The sequence below is a fragment of the Anabrus simplex genome, chromosome 1 (genome assembly GCF_040414725.1).
Source record: "Anabrus simplex isolate iqAnaSimp1 chromosome 1, ASM4041472v1, whole genome shotgun sequence".
Taxonomy (NCBI): Eukaryota; Metazoa; Arthropoda; class Insecta; order Orthoptera; family Tettigoniidae; genus Anabrus; species Anabrus simplex.
Genome location: NC_090265.1, coordinates 878,774,088 through 878,795,211, shown reverse-complemented (window position 1 = coordinate 878,795,211; position 21,124 = coordinate 878,774,088). Strand labels below are relative to the sequence as shown.

The 21,124-nt window shown below is 36.8% G+C and overlaps 1 protein-coding gene across 2 annotated transcripts in view; it reads left to right on the top strand.

Moving 5' to 3' along the window:
• LOC136857364 (uncharacterized) overlaps positions 1–18,911 on the top strand; it is a 99,474-nt gene extending 80,563 nt beyond the window's left edge. Inside the window, exons 5-6 of one of the 2 annotated variants that reach the window (XM_068225270.1) lie at positions 4,930–5,178; positions 18,874–18,911. In XM_068225270.1, the coding sequence (XP_068081371.1) occupies positions 4,930–5,178; positions 18,874–18,891 (267 nt within the window). In that variant the 3' untranslated portion in view covers positions 18,892–18,911. Of the gene's footprint in view, positions 1–4,929; positions 5,179–18,599; positions 18,744–18,873 lie in introns of those variants that run through there. The other variant, XM_067135987.2, reaches the window with a different exon arrangement.
• The last annotated feature ends 2,213 nt before the right edge of the window (positions 18,912–21,124 follow it).

Here is a 21,124-nt window from a genome sequence, read left to right as displayed (position 1 = left end):
AGATGGTTTTCTGTGGGTTCCCATTTTCACACCAGGCAAATGCTGGGGCTGTACCTTAATTAAGGCCACAGCTAATTCCTTCCCACTCCTAGGCCTTTCCTATCCCATCATTGCCATAAGACCTATCTGTGTTGGTGTGATGTAAGCAGATAGAAAAAAAAATGTATGAAATTTAACACGGGAGCCTGAAAGAGCGAACCAACTAAAGAGCTTGTGCTAGGAATCAAGCTACAACCACAATAATTCAAAGTGGTTTTGGAAGTCGAGCAAAGAATCAATTAGGGCCTACCATATTTATCCATGTAATGGATACACTTTTTTCTACAAATTTTGTAACAAAAATCTAGGGTGAGTCTTTGATGGGAGGAAAGAATTGTAACAAAAGAAAATTAGATGTACAGTATTTGAAAACCATCTCGAATGTGAAAGAATCAGTAGTATCAATAGGGATATAGCAAACTAATAGCAACTGCTTATCATGTATTGATAGTCTCGCTACAAACCAATTGATCAATAACCAATACCAGCTGTGTAACTTGTATAACAAGACACTGATGGTATCTTAAAATTGGAAAGAAAGTAGTCCTACAGCAGGCTTGTAAAGGAACTGATAAAAGGACCAAACAAGAAGCATACTAAAGAGCTGTTGAAACTCGGCAGAGAAAATATAATAGGAGTAGTAGGACTGTTGACATGACACTGCCATCTGAAAAAACACCTACATAGAATTAGAGTAATAAGAGACAACATATGTAGGAAATGCAATGAAGCAGAGGAATCAACTGAACACATACTTTTTGAATGTGAGGTGCTGGGTAGAATCAGACTCTCCACTCTAGGACTACCAGGTGAAGAGAGAAAAAATCCAAGAAGACCCAGTAAGAACAACCTGCAGCTTTGTGAAGGAATCAGGTACATCTAGGTGGGAGTGAAGGAAAAACATGGTAACAAAAGCTCTTAGAGGTCGATGCTAATTAGGAACTAATATTTAGAGGCCCTATGCAGCAGTAATAATTGGTAAAACAAAATATTACTGGTACTACCATTTTATTGCTATGGCTGTTACTATTAACATGTAGACTTAGTTGAGTGTATTTTGTGCACATTAGAAGGAACCAATCACATTCAGAGTTTTCACACATTGTTATTTAAAACATGAATTTGAACATTACTACTATGTCCTTCATTTCTCATCACCACCAGTAAATACAACACACATTTTAAAAGTTCTCTATCATCCAATTTAGACACATGCTATGGAAATAATTGCTATCCTTCATGGAAAGTGGATTGTAAAATCAGCGCAACTGAGTGTCCAGCTGTTGATCTGTCGGAAGAGTTTTCTTGCATACTGCAATTCATCCAGTTAAATATTTCAAATATTACTAATACGATTTTTGTTGAAAATGAAAAGTGTACTTTAAGCAAGGAAGGTCTTTTATTTTCCAAAATTTTAAGGGGAAAATTGGGATGCGTCCATTATGCAGAGAGGTGGAAGAGGAGGAGCTTTTTACTTTAGGGGCAATATCAAAAATTGTTTACACCTCTAGCCACTCTACTGAACTGAGACCCCATGTTCATTTTCATGTAGACAACTCTCTCTCCTGTAAAAGTCTTAATTGGTGCTGTCTACAGGCCTGCTTTAAGTTGGACATATGACTGATTTTGAAGATATTCTACACAGATTACTACCAACTTGTAAACATACCACACCCCCGTAAGAATAGTGGTACAACTCAAAAAGTCGTTTTTAAATTATGACATGCACCATATGCAAAAATAATCACTCTTTTGATCTAGAAAACTGTCATAAGTGTAACTCCTTTCTTTCTTGCAAAAAATCACAAATGCTTCACTTCAGCATATTGAAGATCTTCATTCAAGAATATTGACTACTTGGTTGTGATTTACTTAATTGAAACTCTATTAAAATGTGATATAATATATGCTAAATTTTATCATGCAGAAATAGTTTGATAAAATATCCTTGATTTATGGTGTCTTAAACTTTTCTCAGAAAGGTTCATTTTTGAGTTGTCACAATTCTTGCAGAAATGCGATATATTAATATTTGCCGACTTCAGCAAAGGCAACAGGTGACACAAAGCAACTGCTAAATATATCCCATTCGTGCAGTATGACATTATTACCACAACAACTGACTAACCATACCATAAGCATAGCTCCTTGTTCCTCCCATACCCTTCTTGATTTAATGGTAACCAATAATCCTCATATTTTATCATAGTGGTCAGATTCCTGTTCCGTGTACAGAATGTAATAATAAGGTATGGCAAAACTTTCAGGACTCGTTCCTCACACTTAGAAGAAGAAAATATGTTATCTGGATATTGGTCTGGAAATGCTTTATTTCAAAACTAATTTTCTTCAATTCTACACAGTTCATTAATCATGGAAAGTATACAGGAACAGAACATACCAGCATATCTTATGAAATGTTCAAAATGTCCTCCATTAGCATTGATGCATACATGTACAATATCCAGGGATATGTGGGATTCACTGCGACGGCAGGCATTTTGAATGTTTCATGTAAGAAAGAGGATACATGGATTAATCTCTCTCTCTCTCTCTCTGAGATAGGGAGTAAAATAATAATAATAGTAATAATAATAATAATAATAATAATAATAATAATAATAATAATAATAATAATAATAATAATAGTGAATTGTCCAACGATGAACAAAGTAAGCAGGACATAAAATGTAGGTTGCCATCAGTAAAAAAGTCTTTCATGAAAAAGGAAAGACTATTTACCACAAACATAAATGTACATATCAGAGTGTCGTTTCTGAAAGTATTTGCCTGGAGCGTGGCACAAGATTGAAGTAAAATGGATGATAATTGCATAAGAAAAACAGAAAATGGAGGCCTTCGAAATGTGGTGTTATAGTAGAATAAATAAAGCGAGATTCTCAGTTGGATTACAAATGAATTTGTATTAAACTGAGTAGGTGTGAAGGGAACATTTGGCAGTATTTAACTCTAAGAAGAGATAGGTTGTTTGGCCACGTTCTGAGATATGCAGGATTTCTTTATTTAACTTTGGAGGGAATTTTATTCCTTGTAGTACAGTGTTTACTAGGGCCGGCCATTTCTGCTGATTATCAAATGGGTAGTCATCCTACTTGGAGAGCAATTGCCCGCTGCATGACGCAATCTATGATGTTCATTCCAACTTCCAGAGAGAGAGAGCAGATTCTCAGCTTTCAGACAGTATAGTGCATGTCATATACACAATTATAAAGATGGGAATCTTCCACCTAATCAATACTTTGATATATAGCTTCTAAAATACAGTATATCTATATCACATTAGTATACAGGACTGGTTTCAACCCCTATTCAGGTCATCTTCAGCTGATTATAGAACCTAATGTTAACATAATGTACAATTCAAAGCATCACTAAATCCAATGATGATTATCACGTATATACTAATAATAATATTATAGTGTTAAAATGTGTTAGGTGTTTTTCTTCTAGTCTAAAATGTTTGTCAATGTTCATATGACTTGCAGTGCGAGTCTCTAAAATTCCACTTAATCTATTCCTAAATGCCACATAATTTGTTAAAATAATGATGTATAATGTTCTTCTAACTTAAAATTGTTCTACAGTATTATAGCACACACACACAAAAAAAAAATTATTTTGATCTGTGTTGATCAAACATTTCATTAATTTGTAGTTTGCTGAATATTCTAGTATGTTCACTGATGTGGGCTGTTGATCTTGATGAGTACACACATTCAGTGTTTGTTATTATGCTACTTAATTTACATTAAAACATCAAAATATGTAATTTAATTTTATGTTGTCAGCCTCATTGTCTAGTTTAATAAGTGCAAGTGCTCCCATCTTCATAGTTGTGTTCCATTGGACTTGTCAATTGATCTGCCATTCTTAGTTTGTTGGTATGTGTTGTTCGGGAGCACGTCGTGCACACCAGTGAACATACTAGAATATTCACCAAACTACAAATTAATGAAATGTTTTATGAACACAGATCAAAATGTTTTTAATGTGTGCTATAAGAATGCTATAGAACAATTTTAAGTTAGAAGAACATTATACATGATTTTTTAACGAATTATGTGGCATTTAGAAATAGATTAAGTGGAATTTTAGAGACGCACATTGCATGTCATATGAACATTGACGAACATTTTAGACTAATAGAAAAACACCTAAACACATTTTAACACTACAATACCGTATTATTATTATATACGTGATAATCATTATTGGATTTAGTGATGCTTTGAATTGTACATTATGTTAATATTAGGTTCTATAATCAGCTGAAGATGACCTGAACAGGGGTCGAAACCAGTCCTGTATACTAATGTGATACAGATATATTTTAGAAGCTATATATCAAAAAGTATTGATTAGGTGGAAGATTCCCATCTTTATAATTGTATATACTAAACTATCAATATGGTCATGAAACTAATAAGACTATAATACTGCATGTCATGCCATCTATAGTCAGAAGGCTTGAACTATACAGAAAGCTTACCTCTCAGTAGACCGCCTGGCAGGCGGCGGGCAACGTATGCCAATGAGTTAATTGGAAGAGTGGGGGGTGAGATTGAGTGATGTGAGATGGATTGGAAAAATGCATCTGACCAGTTAGGAAAAGAAAACAGTAGTAAGTTGTTTATTCTGTTCAGAAATGGAAAATATTGCATGTGAAAGGAACTAGGGTCATTACTAATATTAATCAGTTCACATAAGGTAACTTGGAAAGTCAGTAATTCATCAAGGAGACTTCCATTCTAGACCCCTGATGATATTCCATTCTGTAATGGAAGTGCCTTTCTTTTTGTTAGAATTGTTTAACTTCTGATTATTCTCATTTTAATTTCTTACTTACTGTGATGTTACTGTTTTGTGCAGATCGAAATGGATGTTGGAAACTTGTCACAACTTGATGTGAATGAAACTGCTGGTTTGAATGTCAAGAAAGGGGAAGAAGTATCCCAGAAAATGTTGGAAGTATTGCGTATGGAGTTGGATGAAGCTCATTCGAAAGCTCTTGCTCGCCTTAGGCAGCACCTCAACGAGCAGTTCAGTATTCGTGAAACAGTTCTACAAGAGAAGTTCACATCAGAACTACAAGCTCAGCATGCAGTACATCAGGAGCAGGTCAGTAGACCTTTTTTCTGAATGTGTTTCCATTTTACTTGTAACTAAATCCCTGTGAATTTTAAGACCTTGACAAAACATTCTAGATTACCACAAAATCCCAGTGAATTTTAATGTCTTAATGCATTTTGAGTGTAATTGCCAGATTTGTAAATTTTTTTTTTTGACAAGCTGATAATTTGTTTGGTTGTGCAAACTATTTGATGCGATTCTCACTCGAATATAGCACGTAACCATCAGGATGAAACACATTGAATACCTGCAGAGGTGTAAAAACTTACTGAGTAGAAAGTTCATGCAGTTGACTAATTACACATACTGCATTTAGCACTGGACATGTCTACAAATTCTTTGAAATATGTATATTAAATGTTCCTCACTATTTATATTCTTTCTGATGTCCCGATTGTTTAAATCAACTTAATCTAATCTGTTCATACTTTAGAATATCATCATTCCACAGTCTGTTAAGAACTAGGGAATTCTCTTAAATGTATACTGGTTAGTTTACAGAAATTATGCACCATTTTAAGAAGGCTAATTCTTTTAGAGACTAAAAAAGAAATTAGCTGTTAAAATCCTACATAAAAAATCATTGTACTAAACCCAGCTGATGCCTTTATTAAATTTTCCCCTGCAATATCTTCATTGTGAGTAAAGGAAACAACAGGAACAAGAGCCAAAATCAAATTCCACAGATTCACCCAAACCTAGGCCAAGTGAAGATAATCACAGGGGTATCCTTTTAGTATTAATTGTTGAAGGTGAAAGATAACAGTGGATGATGCGGTCACATCTAGAACATATGTATATGAGGTCACAACACTTGAGAAGCAGTCAGTGACTAGGATGATAATTCGTAAATGAAATTTATAAGTTATGGAAAGGAACATAGTGTATAAGTGACAAATGAACATTTGTATTAATGTTCCTATCTTTATATACATAATTTGATTTGACATTTGTTTGTTCCTTTACATTACTTACATTCACTTGTTGCATTCCTTTTCACCTTTTGTGTTTGTCCTGGGCACCTAGTGTTTTACGCCGTGTTAGTTTTTAAATGTGAAGCCTTGTTGATGCAACCACAATTTCCTGTCTTCAGCTTCGTGCTTCATCTCTTGGTAGGTAGTATATCGAAGATTTAGCATCAGATTTTGAAGGTACTTAGTCCGATCTTCCTCATCCTCTCTTTTCCAGAACCTTTCCCTCAGTAAGATTGGTCAGGAAGCTGTTAAATCATAGATAGAGATTGGAATTGTTGAGGTGGAAGTGCAGAAAGCAGGACTTTAAAATGGGAAAATTGGAGTGTCTAATTGAACTTTTTGGTATTTTCAGAATCTAGCTTTCAAAATACATTTCAGAAAAAAAGACTGATGTTTCCTGTAGACAAGCAATGGCACCTATCAGGCAAAACATTATTGTAACATGAGAGAAAGGGTTCACAGTCTCATTTGCATATGGCATCCATATTACTTTTAGCACAGATTGTGCCAAAATCAGCTTAGTTTATGATCATTCTCTGCAATACAGAAATAATGTCCCCTTCTTCATCACAACTAAGCTTGATTTTCAGTACTCTGCAGTTTGCTGTAGCCTATTATCATCAATGTATCACTTAGATTCAAACAGGACTGGCCGGGCTGAGTGGCGCAGACTGTTAAGGCGCTGGCCTTCTGACCCCAACTTGGCAGGTTCGATCCTGGCTCAGTCCGGTTTTATTTGAAGGTGCTCAAATACGTCAGCCTCGTGTTGGTAGATTTACTGGCACACAAAAGAACTCCTGCGGGACTGAATTCCGGCACCTCGGCGTCTCCGAAGAGCGTAAACGTAGTTAGTGGGACGTCAAGCAAATAACATTATTATTCAAACAGGACTGCAGACATTTTACATTTCTTAAAAGATTTCCATTAAGCCCTCTAGTCGGCAATTTAATCCAGAGCTGCTCAATTCTCAGGCGGTATTTAAATTGAAGCTCAGTTGAGGTTTAGACACCATCAAGTTAAAGAATTCATAATGTTAAATCTACGAAATATAACGTAATAAAATTTTTAGGACTACTTACTGACATTAAGTCCTATGTTTCTGAGCAATATACGTGATGGCTGCTGTTCAGCGTTGTCCATAATCACATGCAATATTTACAAAAATATATAAGGAAATATGAATTTTTATTCCACGTCTGCCTTTCCAGGGTGTAAGGGACTCACTCGTCCACAGAAATTTTTTGGTGGGGATGTGGGCCATCTGAAAATTTCCGTTTATAATTTCCGGGAAAGGCTGAATTTTGAAAAGCTTTGTCCCGTGTATGTATCCCGCGTAGACTTATCAACAAATATCACAAGATCAGTTCAAACCTTCCCCTTGCCCTTACCATTATTTGAGGGAATATAGGGGTTTCTAAAAGTCCATCCATGGTGAAATAGCTCTTCAGGGTGGATTTCTGTCCCCATGAACATTACAAGCCCCAAGAGCATATAAATTTCCTCCCGTCACTGGTTTCCACTTCCGGACGCACGACCTTGGTTTCAAGGGCACGCCAAGTATACACTCTGTCGTGTACGTATTTGTTTCTCAAACAATTAGGTCAACCACTTTGTCGTCGAATAATAGCAAAAAAAAAAAAAAAAAAAAAAAAAAAAAAAAAAAAAAAAAAAAAAAACCCTCTACAATAGATGCAAAATGCTTTCTTGTACCTGGCACACCCATGAAGAGTATGTTTTGTGTGCTCATGACAATATCTACCTCTCGCCACAACCATTGAACAGCGGACAAAGTTGTTATGGCTGAAGCTATTTCTTCTTCATCTGCACTGTCTGCCACTTCTCCATCAACCTCTTGCTATGCATAGTCACTGTTCGTATTACTAAGTAGCTGCTAGCCTGCGAAGAAAAAAATATCTGCGCAGTATTTGCTTTCGTGCTTCCCCTTCATAAGTTGCAAGAATTTTCAAGTTATAATTCACAAAATATTCTCGAGATGGCAGGAAAGGACGTGATACCTTTTAAAGCAAATACCTTGAAACTAAATAAAGTGCGTCTCATATTCTATCCCTTATCAATATGATTAAAAAGCAACAGATATCGATCAATTCCATATTAGTTCTAATTATGAAACAGAGATGTCATGGAAGTACGTAACTTCTCAATTCATAAGGTGAAAACAAATCCCGCGAAGCAGCAGTGTTAGATGATTAATAGGCATACTAACTTTTGCCTGCACCAGCCATTTGTGGTACGTCAAACTGGCTGAACGAGTAGCTGCCCACGGATGTGATGTTCGTTGAACCGGCCTGAGTGGTTAACAATCATCTGTGCAATTTCTGCAGGATAAAAAACACATGTAGCTTTGTAGAATTCACAAGCAGGATCACCACTTCCTAAAGTAGTCAGCTTTGTCAAACTGCAATGCAGCGTTTGGTCATCTGATATTTTAATTTTATCTCTCAGAGTAGCACTCTGAGAAGCTTGCAATAATTCATTCAGCATCAGAAACTGTTCCAACGATTTGTTGATGGTTTCCAACAGTTTGAAAACCTTGTACGAACAACACATTAGTAGTCTGTAACTCTGATGATCGCTACTACAAACACGAATTTGAATGTGCGCATGCGTCTGATAGATGGCAACAGTTTCTGACGGTACTACGAACAAAGCTGTATAAAAATCTGAAAATTGCAAATAATGTAGATATGACACGTTGCATTGACACCGTCGATATGCTTAATATACAGAGTGGCACACAAATAGCTGCCTGCAGGCAGGTGACATAAATATAGCAGTTGGTCACAGCCAACCTGGTGGACAGCTTTTCCATACCCTAATGTATATTAACCCATGTAATAATTTAAGAAGGAAGCTATACGTACATTTTAGTGTTTACTCAGTTAATGTAACTTCAAAATTTTTCCAGTCTATCAAACACTAATTGAAGGTCCCCCCCGGAATAAGGGTCTATGCCACAAAACTAAAATGTTCAGGAAACAGAAAAAACGTCTGAATAATGAGAAAATGAAAAATATATACTGTATTTTGAAATAAATCAGAATGCTTAAGGACCACTTGAAAACCGAATGATCACAAATTAACCTTATTAATGTAGTAAGAAAGCACCTTCTCATTTTGAAATCATGGAATAAGGGTCTAAACCACATTTTCACAGTTTAATACAGTGTTACTTACTGCGAGATGAATCACTTTAAATCACTATAGAATCCTCTGAATTCTTGAGACATATAGTCACACATCTTCAGTAGGTCATTCTTTTTTCTTTCTTAATGGGCAGTGTTGAGCAGTAGAGTTGTGGAAATTCTTGAGGCAGGAATAGTAGCTGATTCCGTCTGTTCTTGACACCTTTAACTAAGGTATATCTTTCTCGAGGAACAATCAAATTGTGGCAATTTCCCATAAACACAGATGTGGGAGAAAACTTCAGTCACATTGCTTCAGTAACCTTGAATTTAGGGTCTTTGACCAACATTTCGCGTCTTTAGAGTCAGAACTCTGGACAGACAGACTAAACATGTCTGAAAAAGTTATTTACAAACCTGCAGTGAACTACTGTCGCTACCTTTTGCTGGAACGTGGTATTCAAAAGGTTTCCGACGTGAAGTGGCGTCTGTTCTCTGATTACACCTCCTTTTCGGTTCAGAGATTTTGAGGCTCTTATTCACAAGAAACAAAGACTGCTCATTAAGGTCCATGGTATAGTATTCTGTACACTACTCCTCCTTTTCACAGTCGAGTGAGCTGAATACACCCATTCTTGTTACAGAACTCTGGATCATACACACGGCCCCGAAACAACGAAGAAGCAGAAAATTATTATAATGTTATACCCTATACCATTTTTTTTTTGTTGTTATTTGCTTTACATCGCACGGACACAGGTAGGTCTTTTGCCGACGATGGGATAGGAAAGGCCTAGGAATGGGAAGGAAGCGGCCGTGGCCTTAATTAAGTTACAGCACCAGTATTTGCCTGGTGTGAAAATGGGAAACCACGGAAAACCATCTTCAGGGCTGCCGACAGTGAGGTTCGAACCCTCTATCTCCCGATTACTGGATACTAGCCGCACTTAAGCGACTGCAGCTATCGAGCTCGGTCTATACCATTTTACCATAATGATAATTAAATGAATGGTTTGTATAATACATTATGTAACAATGACCAAATTTATTCTAAGGATCTTCCTTAGCACAACATAATCCATTTATTATAGACCCTTATTCCACTCACCTGTTGTGGCCTCGATTTTACTTCTTTTATAACGCCTTTGGTTGTTGTATAAGCCTCACCCCTATTTTGTTTCCTTTTACGTTCATTATCCTTCCAGTTATCCATATTTATCTTAGTTTTTCTGGTTTTATTCAAGTTTTTTAACTCGTTGGACGAAACATTCAACACACTGGCAGCCATCTTGAATGAGTGGCATAGACCCTTCTTCCAGGCAAAGAAGTCTTTTAACAGATAAAAGACCTATTTCTGTTAATGACTATCATAGTTCGCATGCAATAACCTAAGATGATATAGATCCTTATTCCGCAAAAAACTCAACTTGCTGAAAAATGTGGCTTAGACCCTTCTTCCAGGGGTGCCTTCAATTATAACACCTATAATACTGTAGCATACCTGTGAAGAAAAAAACACTCTTATACAATATGTAATAATTGCATCGCAGTTATACAGCAGAACCTCGATTATCTGTTTCACTTAACCGATCATTGGATTATCCAATAGTCTTTCGATTTTTGTATTATCACTTAGCTATCAAAGGGTAGAGAAGTGTCCACCTATTCAATACCACAAGCTTGTATATTGTCTTATAAAACTGGGACTAGTTTCGACCTTGTATATATTGGGTCATCTTCAGCCATGCTACAATTGGAAGACGCATGCACACGTATAACCAATAATAAATTAAACACTTTGGTATTCCACAATTTACAATCTTAATTTAAAACATTGATGAAGTCCGAACAACACATCCAAACTTGAAACTAAATGACACATCAAAATTGCTGTGGTTGATGCCGAACTATACTTCGACTTTTGTACACCTAATCCAAGATAAATACGAAATATGAGGCCAAAATTTGAAGTGTACAGGAAAAATTACATTATTATTTATATAGATAATCCAAACTAAAATTCTGTGTGCCTACTAGAGTATACTAACAAAGCTCTTACAAAGGTAAGGTATAAATTGTTCAAAAAGACACCCTGTGTGAGGTTACAGTTGCCATTCACAACATGTCGTATTCTCGTCTGTTGAATAAGTGGGAGCGTTGTTGGCTGCTGTTGAGACTGGCTTATTGAATGTCACCAATTGTTTGCGGAAGTTTTAAAAAGCCAATCACAAGGTTGCAACTCTTTAGCTATAGTCTTTTTGGCTTCAGTTCTCACTTTGAGAAAAAAACGTTTTGTGAAACAGAGTCTTTGAAACAAGTTAAAAAGAGAAAATATATTGAAATAAAAGAGAATAATTTAAAGATTTGAAAACTGCAAATCGAGCCTGACAAGGGAGAAGAGACTGTACCTCAGTCTTGTATGCCTCTACAAACTGCTTTTGAATCAGCAGAAATCCTCATACATTTTATGGAACAATAAGATGACACTTAATTCTCAAACATTATTTTACTCCAGAGTTTTAGAATTGCTGGTAGTAAAGTTATTCAGAAAGTTAGGCGTCTTTAATAAAAGAATATAAAAAAACAGTGAGAACAAGTCAAACAGATTGTCTATCTTTTCCAATGATCCAGTCCTCCCCTCCTCTCCCCTTCATTAGGACAGATAATAATCAAGATTCTGCAGTATTTGCATATTAGAACTAAAGAACTGTTGGTCTTGTTACATTTCAATATGTTGACATTGTTCAATAGTTAGTCTACGGTATGAATTATTTATATGTCAGTAATTATTTATAGGTCAGTTTTAAATTTGTAATTAGAATGACTCGAGAAATTTATGTACAATTAATTCATGAGTAATATAATGTGCTTCCAGCCTCATGGCATGCTAGTTTTCTAACCTGAATTGCTTAATACTGTGCAGTGAATAATTGTCTTCAGCGGGTAATATACTGTACTTAGAGGAAGATTCTTCATTAACTCCTGTGGATTCTTCTTGCAGCTAGATTGCCAAATATCACCGATGTTCTCAAACTTATCCAGTCCATATTGTCATCAATAAATTATTAAAGACCAAGAGTTGGCAGAATTTAGTGTGCAGTAGCTTCTCTATGGTTTATTCAAAGAAAAGGTGCAAAAAACTATCTGTGACATCTGAGAATTAGGTATGAAAGTAACTTGTATTGAGACAAAATCGTCTCATAGAAAAGCAAACTGAATAATAATAATATACCATGCAGGCCTACTCTGTCAGTTGGTAAAAGAAGACGGCCTCCAATAAAATAGTCAAGGTCAAGCCAATGCAGAATCTTCATATATACAACCTAGGGAAGCATGCAAGGGAGTGTTTTATTTGTATTGTATTTTATGATATAACTAGAGGACCCGTGCTGCTCCACGGCATTAGTTAGTAATAGGTCAGATAACTCGCCTTGATATGCCTGTCATATTGTTTTGCCTGCCCCTTTCGGTGGTTTTATGAACATTTAATTAGAAGTGTGTTATGGTATACCGCAGTTCATAGTCGGAATGCATCCACTCTGATGTTATCTTACCGTCTGTTTGGTAAAAATCTATCCATATATTTGCTTTTTAATCCTGCAGTTCTTGATTGGTATTTTGTCGTAGAAGGCAATGGTATTTTTAATTGCAGTTTTTCTATATAGAATGGTTGTCTTGTGAGCTTATAGATTAGTTTCAAAGGAGCGTTTTCTGCCAGTCAAAGAACTTTTTTTTAAGATACATGGCCTTCGCTCTTTCTAGTGTAGCTAGATTATTCTTCGATAGGCGTTTCCAGATAATATCTAAGGCGTATGTCATGATGGGGTCTGTTTGTACATAGACTTTTTTTTCTCTTAACAGCATGTAAGTTATTAGGAATGCTTTGCCATCTGTTGCTGGGAAAGGTTAGAGAATCAGAGTATCTAGCAGGGAATAGTAATCTTCCGTGATCAGAGGATCTCTACAGCAGATCTCTGGCTTGACAGATAGTAATCAAACATGGCTGCATGCAATGACATTACTAAGGATGAAAATCACATATATCAGAATATTAAAGTGTTAGTCGCTTAGCAACCTGCTAAGTACAGAATGTATTGTGGGTTAGGGTAAGTGGTGGTGGTGGTGATTATTGTTTTAAGAGGAAGTACAACTAGGCAACCATCCTCTATATAACACTAATCAGAGGGAAAAATGGAAGGGATCCGACACTTCAAAAAATGAAGATATCGGTCAAAGAAAGACAAGGGCCACGAAGGGCGTGAAAATGAAAGTCTCCCTAGCCCTCGCAAACCTAATAGCGTCGGGGTCGGAAAAGAACAAGAGTTGACCAAGTGAGGTCAGATAGGATGGATGAAAGTGAGGAGCCTTGCACAAGTAAGTGGAAGCAATGCCAGGACTCAGCTGAGGACCCCGTGGTTGCCAACCTATGCTCCAAAGTTCAGAGCCCGTGGGGCGTGGGTTAGGGTAAGTCTTCACCTGCAATTACCCCTTGGAGTGATCATTTAATGATTTGATTTTATGATTACTCAAATTTGGCTGAACTTAAAGACCTATCAATGCTGCATGATTCACCAGAGGGTGATTCTGAAGAGAATAAAACAAAAATGAATGAAATTGGTCCAGTAGAATGGACGGACGGATTTGCCAAAGCTGTTTTTAGTAAACTCTTTTAATACTTATAGATGTTGCATCTGTGTTACTTACTGAAGACAGCTGTACTAGAATCAGCTTGACTGACTGGACATATCACTTGCTGTGCTAAGAAGCTATGCACATGTTCAAAATGTTTTAAAACAGTGTAATGTTTGCTCACTAGCAGCATAATTTTGAAAGAACAATTTCGCCATATTCAGAGCAAAGGGAAGATTTGTGCTCTGTGCTAATTTTAGTTCCTGAGTCATTCCTTAGTATGCAAAGGTGTACGATACTTTGAGCATATTTTGTATAACTTCAATAGTTAACCATGATGTTGCATTTTGAGAGATTATTTGTGTTATCTCTTATAAATGCTGATATTTTGCCGACTTCTCTGGTAGACTCTACCAGGGCTAAATATTCTGCTTAAAGAATTAAATACACCTACAGTGCAAGACTAGGTTGCACATGCTGGCAGACCTAGGCTACCTGAAAGCATAGCCATGGTGTTTGTAGCATTTACTTGAAAAGGAAACATTTCTCAGGTTTTATAAGAATATTTAGAACGACACATAAAATAGTTTGTTGACTATATATGTCTTATGCATTTTACTGTAAAACTCCAGGTCATTTTAATTTGCTTCAGGTATCTCAGATTCCATTTGCATGAATGTTAAAGAAGTGTTATTGATCTAAAAAAATATAGACTTTGTTGTCCAGTGCTGTAGTTCCATAGTTTAGCACATTCTGAAAAGAAAAAAAAGAAGTGATTATCCACTGTTAAATTCAGGTTACTTTCCTGTTCAAGTTCTCTCTAATGTTTTACAAGAATCTGGCAGTTAACATTAATTAATTTATATTCTCTGTGTTACATGCTGGTAGTTGGGAAATATTTTTTAAACATCCTTTGTGCAAGAAATTTGTTGTTCAATGATGATTTTGTATACTTAGCTTTTTATTGGTCTGAATTCCATTGTAAATAAGTCCTTTCCTGCTTACTTCATCCTAATCTTGCCTGGAAATTCTTCATTTGAGTGTGAGAATGTTATGATTTTAATTTATAAATGAAATAGTTTGAATTTAGGATGCGTATTTATACATAGGGAGGATGAATGATGGTGGAAAATACAGAATCATGAAATACTATAAGAAAAAGAAAGCAGATAGACGCATGATATATTTGGGCCATTCATATACTATATAACATGGCATATAAATTGCTCTCAGTGCTTAGTATTTTGTATGGCAAGTACCCTAATTTAGAACACATTTTTAAGAAGTAGTTATGTGTGCTTGAACGTGAAATGTAACATATAGTTTCAATCATTTTGGTAATGGCAGGCATTCTATCACTATATAGTTTATTCGTTACTTTAGTAATGATCGTGGTTTCTTTCCTTTCCTATGCCATTCATGCTGGTCTTTTTGTAACTTAGAGGTTAGATGCTAAGTTCTCACCCCTGCATTTTGGGTTGAGACATAAGTGACTCAGTCTAAACTGGTGCTCAACAAAGTAGAGACTTAATACGTTTCCACTGGGTTCTCTGGGGTTTTTCCTGTCAGTTTTGTTTTTGTAATCCTCCATAGCAGTTAATCGTTATCTTCTTCTACTTCTCATTCCCTCAATCCTGAGGATTGTGATCTTTGAGGATATTTCTTTTATTCATTTCCATTCTTTGGGGTCTTCTGCCAAACGGGTTGCTTGTATGAGGGTTGTCTTATTGGCATGTTCTATTTAATCTGTTCATTGTGTAGGAGCTTGTCCATGCTCCCTCTTCCCAAGCACATTCCCTAAAATTACAAGCTTTTCAAGGCTCACTTCTAATGCATTCTAGAATTATTTGCTGGCACGTTGATGGTAACTTGGTATTGATTCTCAGCTCCTTCAGGATGGACTCATTCATACGAAGTACTGTCCAAGGAATGCAAAGCATTCTTTTCCAGTACCCTGTCCCAAATGAGTTGCTCCACTTCATATCTGCAACTTCCGTAGTCCATGTTTCAGAACTGTAGAGAAAGACAGAGAAAACCAGAGTTTGAACTAGTCTCATCTCTAGATTGACTAAAGTGGAGTAATTTCTTCAAATATGAGATACTGTAGTTGAGTCATGATCTTGGCCATGGCAAGCCTTCTCCTGATCTCTGCTTCACAAGCTGCTATTGCTGTGTATAATAGCACCAAGGTATAACATTTCAGAAGCCGTTTTCATTTCACTGGAGGTGTTTATTTCAATCGGTTTGCTGGCTCTGTTAGCTACCATCATTTTGGTCTTTTGCATGTTGATCTACAAAATGAAACTGATACTCTCATTTCTGACATGGTCCAGAAACTCTGTAATTTCTCAGTCATCCATAACAATGTGTCCATGTCATCTGCAAATCAGATATTCAATATCTTCCTGCTGCCAATGGGAAATCCACCAATCCATCCACTCATCGTAGCTCTCATGATGTATATTCACCATAAATATTAAAGAGCACTGGTTGCAATATACAGCCTTGGCAAACACCCCTTTGTGTTTTGAAGATTCTGACACCTTGCCATGTATCCTGACAGCTGCTGTGTTAGACTCAGAAAAACTTTTTTTAATCAACCAGACAAGATGCCTGTGAACTGCCATTTCCAATAAAACTTGCCACAACACAGTTCAGAGCTTTCCAATAATCTAAAAAGCAGATGATCATAGGAAGATAGAATTCTCTACGTTTATTAGTTAGCTGTTGGAAGTTCTGTAGCTGTTCTCTAGTGCCTTTCCCTTTAACAAAATCAGCTTGTTCCAGCAGACTCTGTGAAGTAAGGTAAGTTTGGAGTCTCTCTTTCAGAACATGCAACATGATATTCGTATCATGCAAGATTTGAGATAAGGTCCTATTTCATCGTGGAACCCTTTTTATGCAGAGGGATTACGATGGATGTAACCCATTCAGCTGGCCATTTGCTATTTCTCCATATTTTATTGCAAACGTCTGGGATAATTTGAGCACCAGTATCGCCAGTCTCTTTCAAACATTCATCTGTATTGTTGTCAGAATTAGGTGCTTTGTGTGGTTGCAGTGATTTGATTGCCTTTTTTATCTCTTGAAGTAAGATGTCTGTTTCTTTGTTAAAGTCTTGCCATTTAGTTAACATTAGCTGTACTATTTCTTCTTTGTACAACTCTTTACAGTACTATTTCCATCTCTTCAGTACATACCGAGCAAACTGGCCATGCGGTTAGGGTCATGTACCTTTGAGCTTGCATTCGGGAGACGGTCGGTTTGAATCTCCCATCGACAGCCCTGAAGATGGTTTCCCGTGGTTTCCCATTTTTGTACCAGGCAAGGCCATGAACATTGCAACAGTATTGTGGTCCCTTCTGGTCATTACTAGGACATTTCCTCACCAAATCTAGTTACCTGTACCTTAATTAAGGCCATGGTCGCTATCTTCCCAATCCTAATGCTTTCCCATCCTTCCGTTGCTGAAAACCTTTAATGTGTTAGTGAGATGTTAAACCACTAGAAAAAAATCAGTACATTTCCCAAGTTATGTATTTTATGACAATTAGCATCAGCTATGAATCACACTTGTGGTTTGAATTTGTTTGACAGCAGTGTAACCTTATGATACAGATCTAAAATATCATTGTGGTGACCACAAGCTTCAATCTCCTCACAGATTCCTGACAGATATTCACATTTATCTTGGCAGCAATTGCACTAAATTTCATGACACAGTTTAGAATATCTGTCTTCGTTGTACAAGCCTGATTCTTTCAGTTGTTTTTGATATTCAGTAAGCTGCCATGTGTGATCACTAATCTAGCACTTCCGGTGATCTGTGTTGAAGACGAATGTTCCATTGAAATGGTCATTATATTTTTTTAAGTCTTCTCATATGGACATTGCAACAGTACTTGTGGTCCCTTTTGGTCATCACTAGAACATTTCCTCACCAAAACTACTTAGACATTTTTGAGTTTCTTTATCTGGCAAGGAACACAAGCACATCTCTCTGATCTTCAGCCTAAAAGCCATAAACAGTAGTTTGTGGTCTGTGCTGCAGTCTGCAGCAGGGTATGTTTTTGCATCGATAACAAAAGGTTTCCAGTGGTTATTGACCAAAATAAAATAGATCTGATTTTTGTAAAGAACATCAGGGGAGCATCACGTATATAGTTGTCAAATATGATGTTTAATGAGTGTGGTGGTTACACATAACCAACTCTCTATGCTATAATGGCCCATGATGCATATAAGCTCATTGTCAATGGTTGTTTCTCGAATCTTTGCATTCAAATCTCAAGAACTACTGTTATTTCCAACTTGGGAGGGTATTCATTACATCATCTAATTCTCCTTGGAATTTCTCAATTTCCTCTTTGCTCGAAACAGATGTTGGAGCGTAAGAAAGATGCTGTCTTCAGTGTTACATGAATAATTGTGTCAATACATGAGCATCTGTCTACTAGATTTGTGAGACATTGGGTGGGATAATAATTGCAATGCTATTGGGATTTTTCTTTATTTGGTCCAGAAAAATACACAGTTACCCCTTGTAGTTAAGAAGAAGCCATTATCATGCCATTGTGTTTTGGATAATCCTAGTAAGACTAAATTTTGGCTTTCCGTTTTGTTCTTTTGCATTCCATGTTGCTGTTTTACTTTGGCATCAAAGAGATGGTCTTCTTTTGGTGTTAGTCCACCCAGTCACATATTTCCCCACACGAGGCCTCGGATTCTGCCTTTGTGTGCCTATTCGCCAATTTCTCACCATTCAGTCTGGACCTGGGATGGCACCAGGCATGTGTTTCCATCTTAGCCATATCCATAAAGATTCCCTTGGGAAGAAAGTGTGGTATACGTTCCAAACCACAGTGTTATGACTATTAATGCTGATTCAGTAATGCCCATAATATCCAGTGATGAACCTGTGGTGGGATGGATTTCAGTGGCATTTCTTCCTCTGAGGGACCATCACCCCACCTAAAGGAGCTGATCCATCTGCATCTGAAGCTGCTGACTCTCTTAGGGAGTCAGGTTATTTACCGACACTCAGCACTGACATGCTGGCAGTACATATTACATAAAAAGTTAATTGAATCAACCAGTCATTACATAAATACAGGTTTTGTTTGGTTTTGTTTGTACTTTATTCAGAATGTTTAAGCATTGGTATTTGTGTATCCATGTCCAGAATAAGCAGGAAATGTAATTTTTAAATTTCTGTCGTGTATGCATGTGTACGTTCATGTATCATGAGAAAATTGCTATTCAGAATTTAATTAAAATCAGTCTTTGAGGTCAGGGTAAAAGGCATTACAATCTAGATTATAAATAACTCCTGGTGGGTGAAGCAGTAGTTCAGGGGAAGGTCTGGAAATTAATGCCCAACTTTCTTCGCTAATACTAGTCCTATCAATAAGTGCTAGCTACCTGTATATAACAAAAGTTGTTAACAATAAAATTCCACATCTTATGTGAAGTACACATTGAACACATGGCAAATAATAACAAAAATATTTACTATTTTTAATTTACAATACTTCCTGCGTCTTACCATTGTTAATGCAAATCTTGCCTAAAAAATATGTTTTAACAATAAGAGGGGAATAATAAATTCTGATCTTCCATGCCTCATACATTTTTATCCTGATGTATGTCCTTACCCCCTTCATCCATATTTGAATTTATTGTTTGTCCCTAAGCAGGCTGTGAGCTCTGTTGTGTCTGCGTGACGCGTGATCTAGTAGAGTTACTTCACCGAGTAGAACAGCCTCTGTCCAGATATTGGCAGAGTGGAGCTGTGGAGTTGGATAGCTTACTTATTTTGTCTTGCCATTCCTCTGAACTGTAAATATTCTGATAATTACTGATAATCGAGCCATTCGATCCAGGCTATGGAGGCACTGACAGGAGGAGAGTTTACACTCTGAACAGAACACAGCAAAGCTGTTTTGACTGCTGTCGCCAGGTCATTGTTGCACTGGAACTTGGCACTGGTAGATCAAAGCATAGTACTGTTTGTGAAAAGAGAGATTCTGTGCTCTTGAGATACCCAAATGCACCAAAATTGTGCATATTTATTTTCCATCATAGCAATACTCCAGATTCCTCTGGTTGATAAAGTTTATATGCATGGTAACCATCCCTGTTTGCAGGTTCATCAGTATTAAATATTGATTTTAATTACTGCTGGGTTCCTGTATATAGGTGGATATTGCCCTCTGTCACTCGCATGTGCAATAATAGTGATAAGAGAGTGTTGAGTTGAAGTGTTGTTACTGCGCCTGCTCCCACTGTAATACTAGTGGTGTGGAAGCGTGTTCTTATCAGTTGACCTAGGTGTTATCGTTGGGGGACCAGATAATTTAACTTTCCTGTTAGAAAACATGTATGAGGATTTTTTTCCATTGGTCTTCATGTCGCACTAACACATTGAAGGTTTTCAGTGATGCAATAATGGTAAAGGGCTGGGATTGGGAAGGTAGCATCTGTGGCCTTAATTGAGGTACAGCCCCAGCATTTGCCTGGTGTGAAAATGGGGAACCACTGAAAACCATCTTCAGGGCTGCCAACAGTGGGATTCAACCCCACCTTCTCCCAAATGCAAGCTCACAACTACGTGACAATAATTGCACGACCAACTCGCTTGGTCATAAGCAATAATTAATTCTGTTCCAATGACTTTGTTACCAAAACCACTCAGGGTTTAAATAGAGGGTACAGAATCTCTAAATACACAGATGTTCAAACAAGCTTCTCCTTTATCTCTCAAAGTGTAGACTGTCGTATTTATTTTCCATCCTGGTAATACTCTACTAATTAACTAGATGTGGTTCACTTGACCTGGACTGAAATTGAACCCAGAACCCCCTCAAAAATTAGCACCTCTACTCTGGTTGTTCAGCCAGAAGCTGGCTGATGATTTGCTTTGAATATCATCACAATTTTTCATTTGCTAAGTGAATATTTTACACACAGATGTGTCAAATTAGTGAATATTCTGTTTTTGTACATACTTTGTTGCAAGTTTTGTATGATTTACTATTGTGCATTTTTACTTTATAGTATGAGATAACTTTGAAGGATATAGATATCATTAAGCCAGGAATCCCTTCCATTTGCAGGGTTGATCTTTCAAGGTTTCACTATGTTTTGTTTGTTGATACCTAACCGTCCATTCCCCCTCCTTTCTCATTT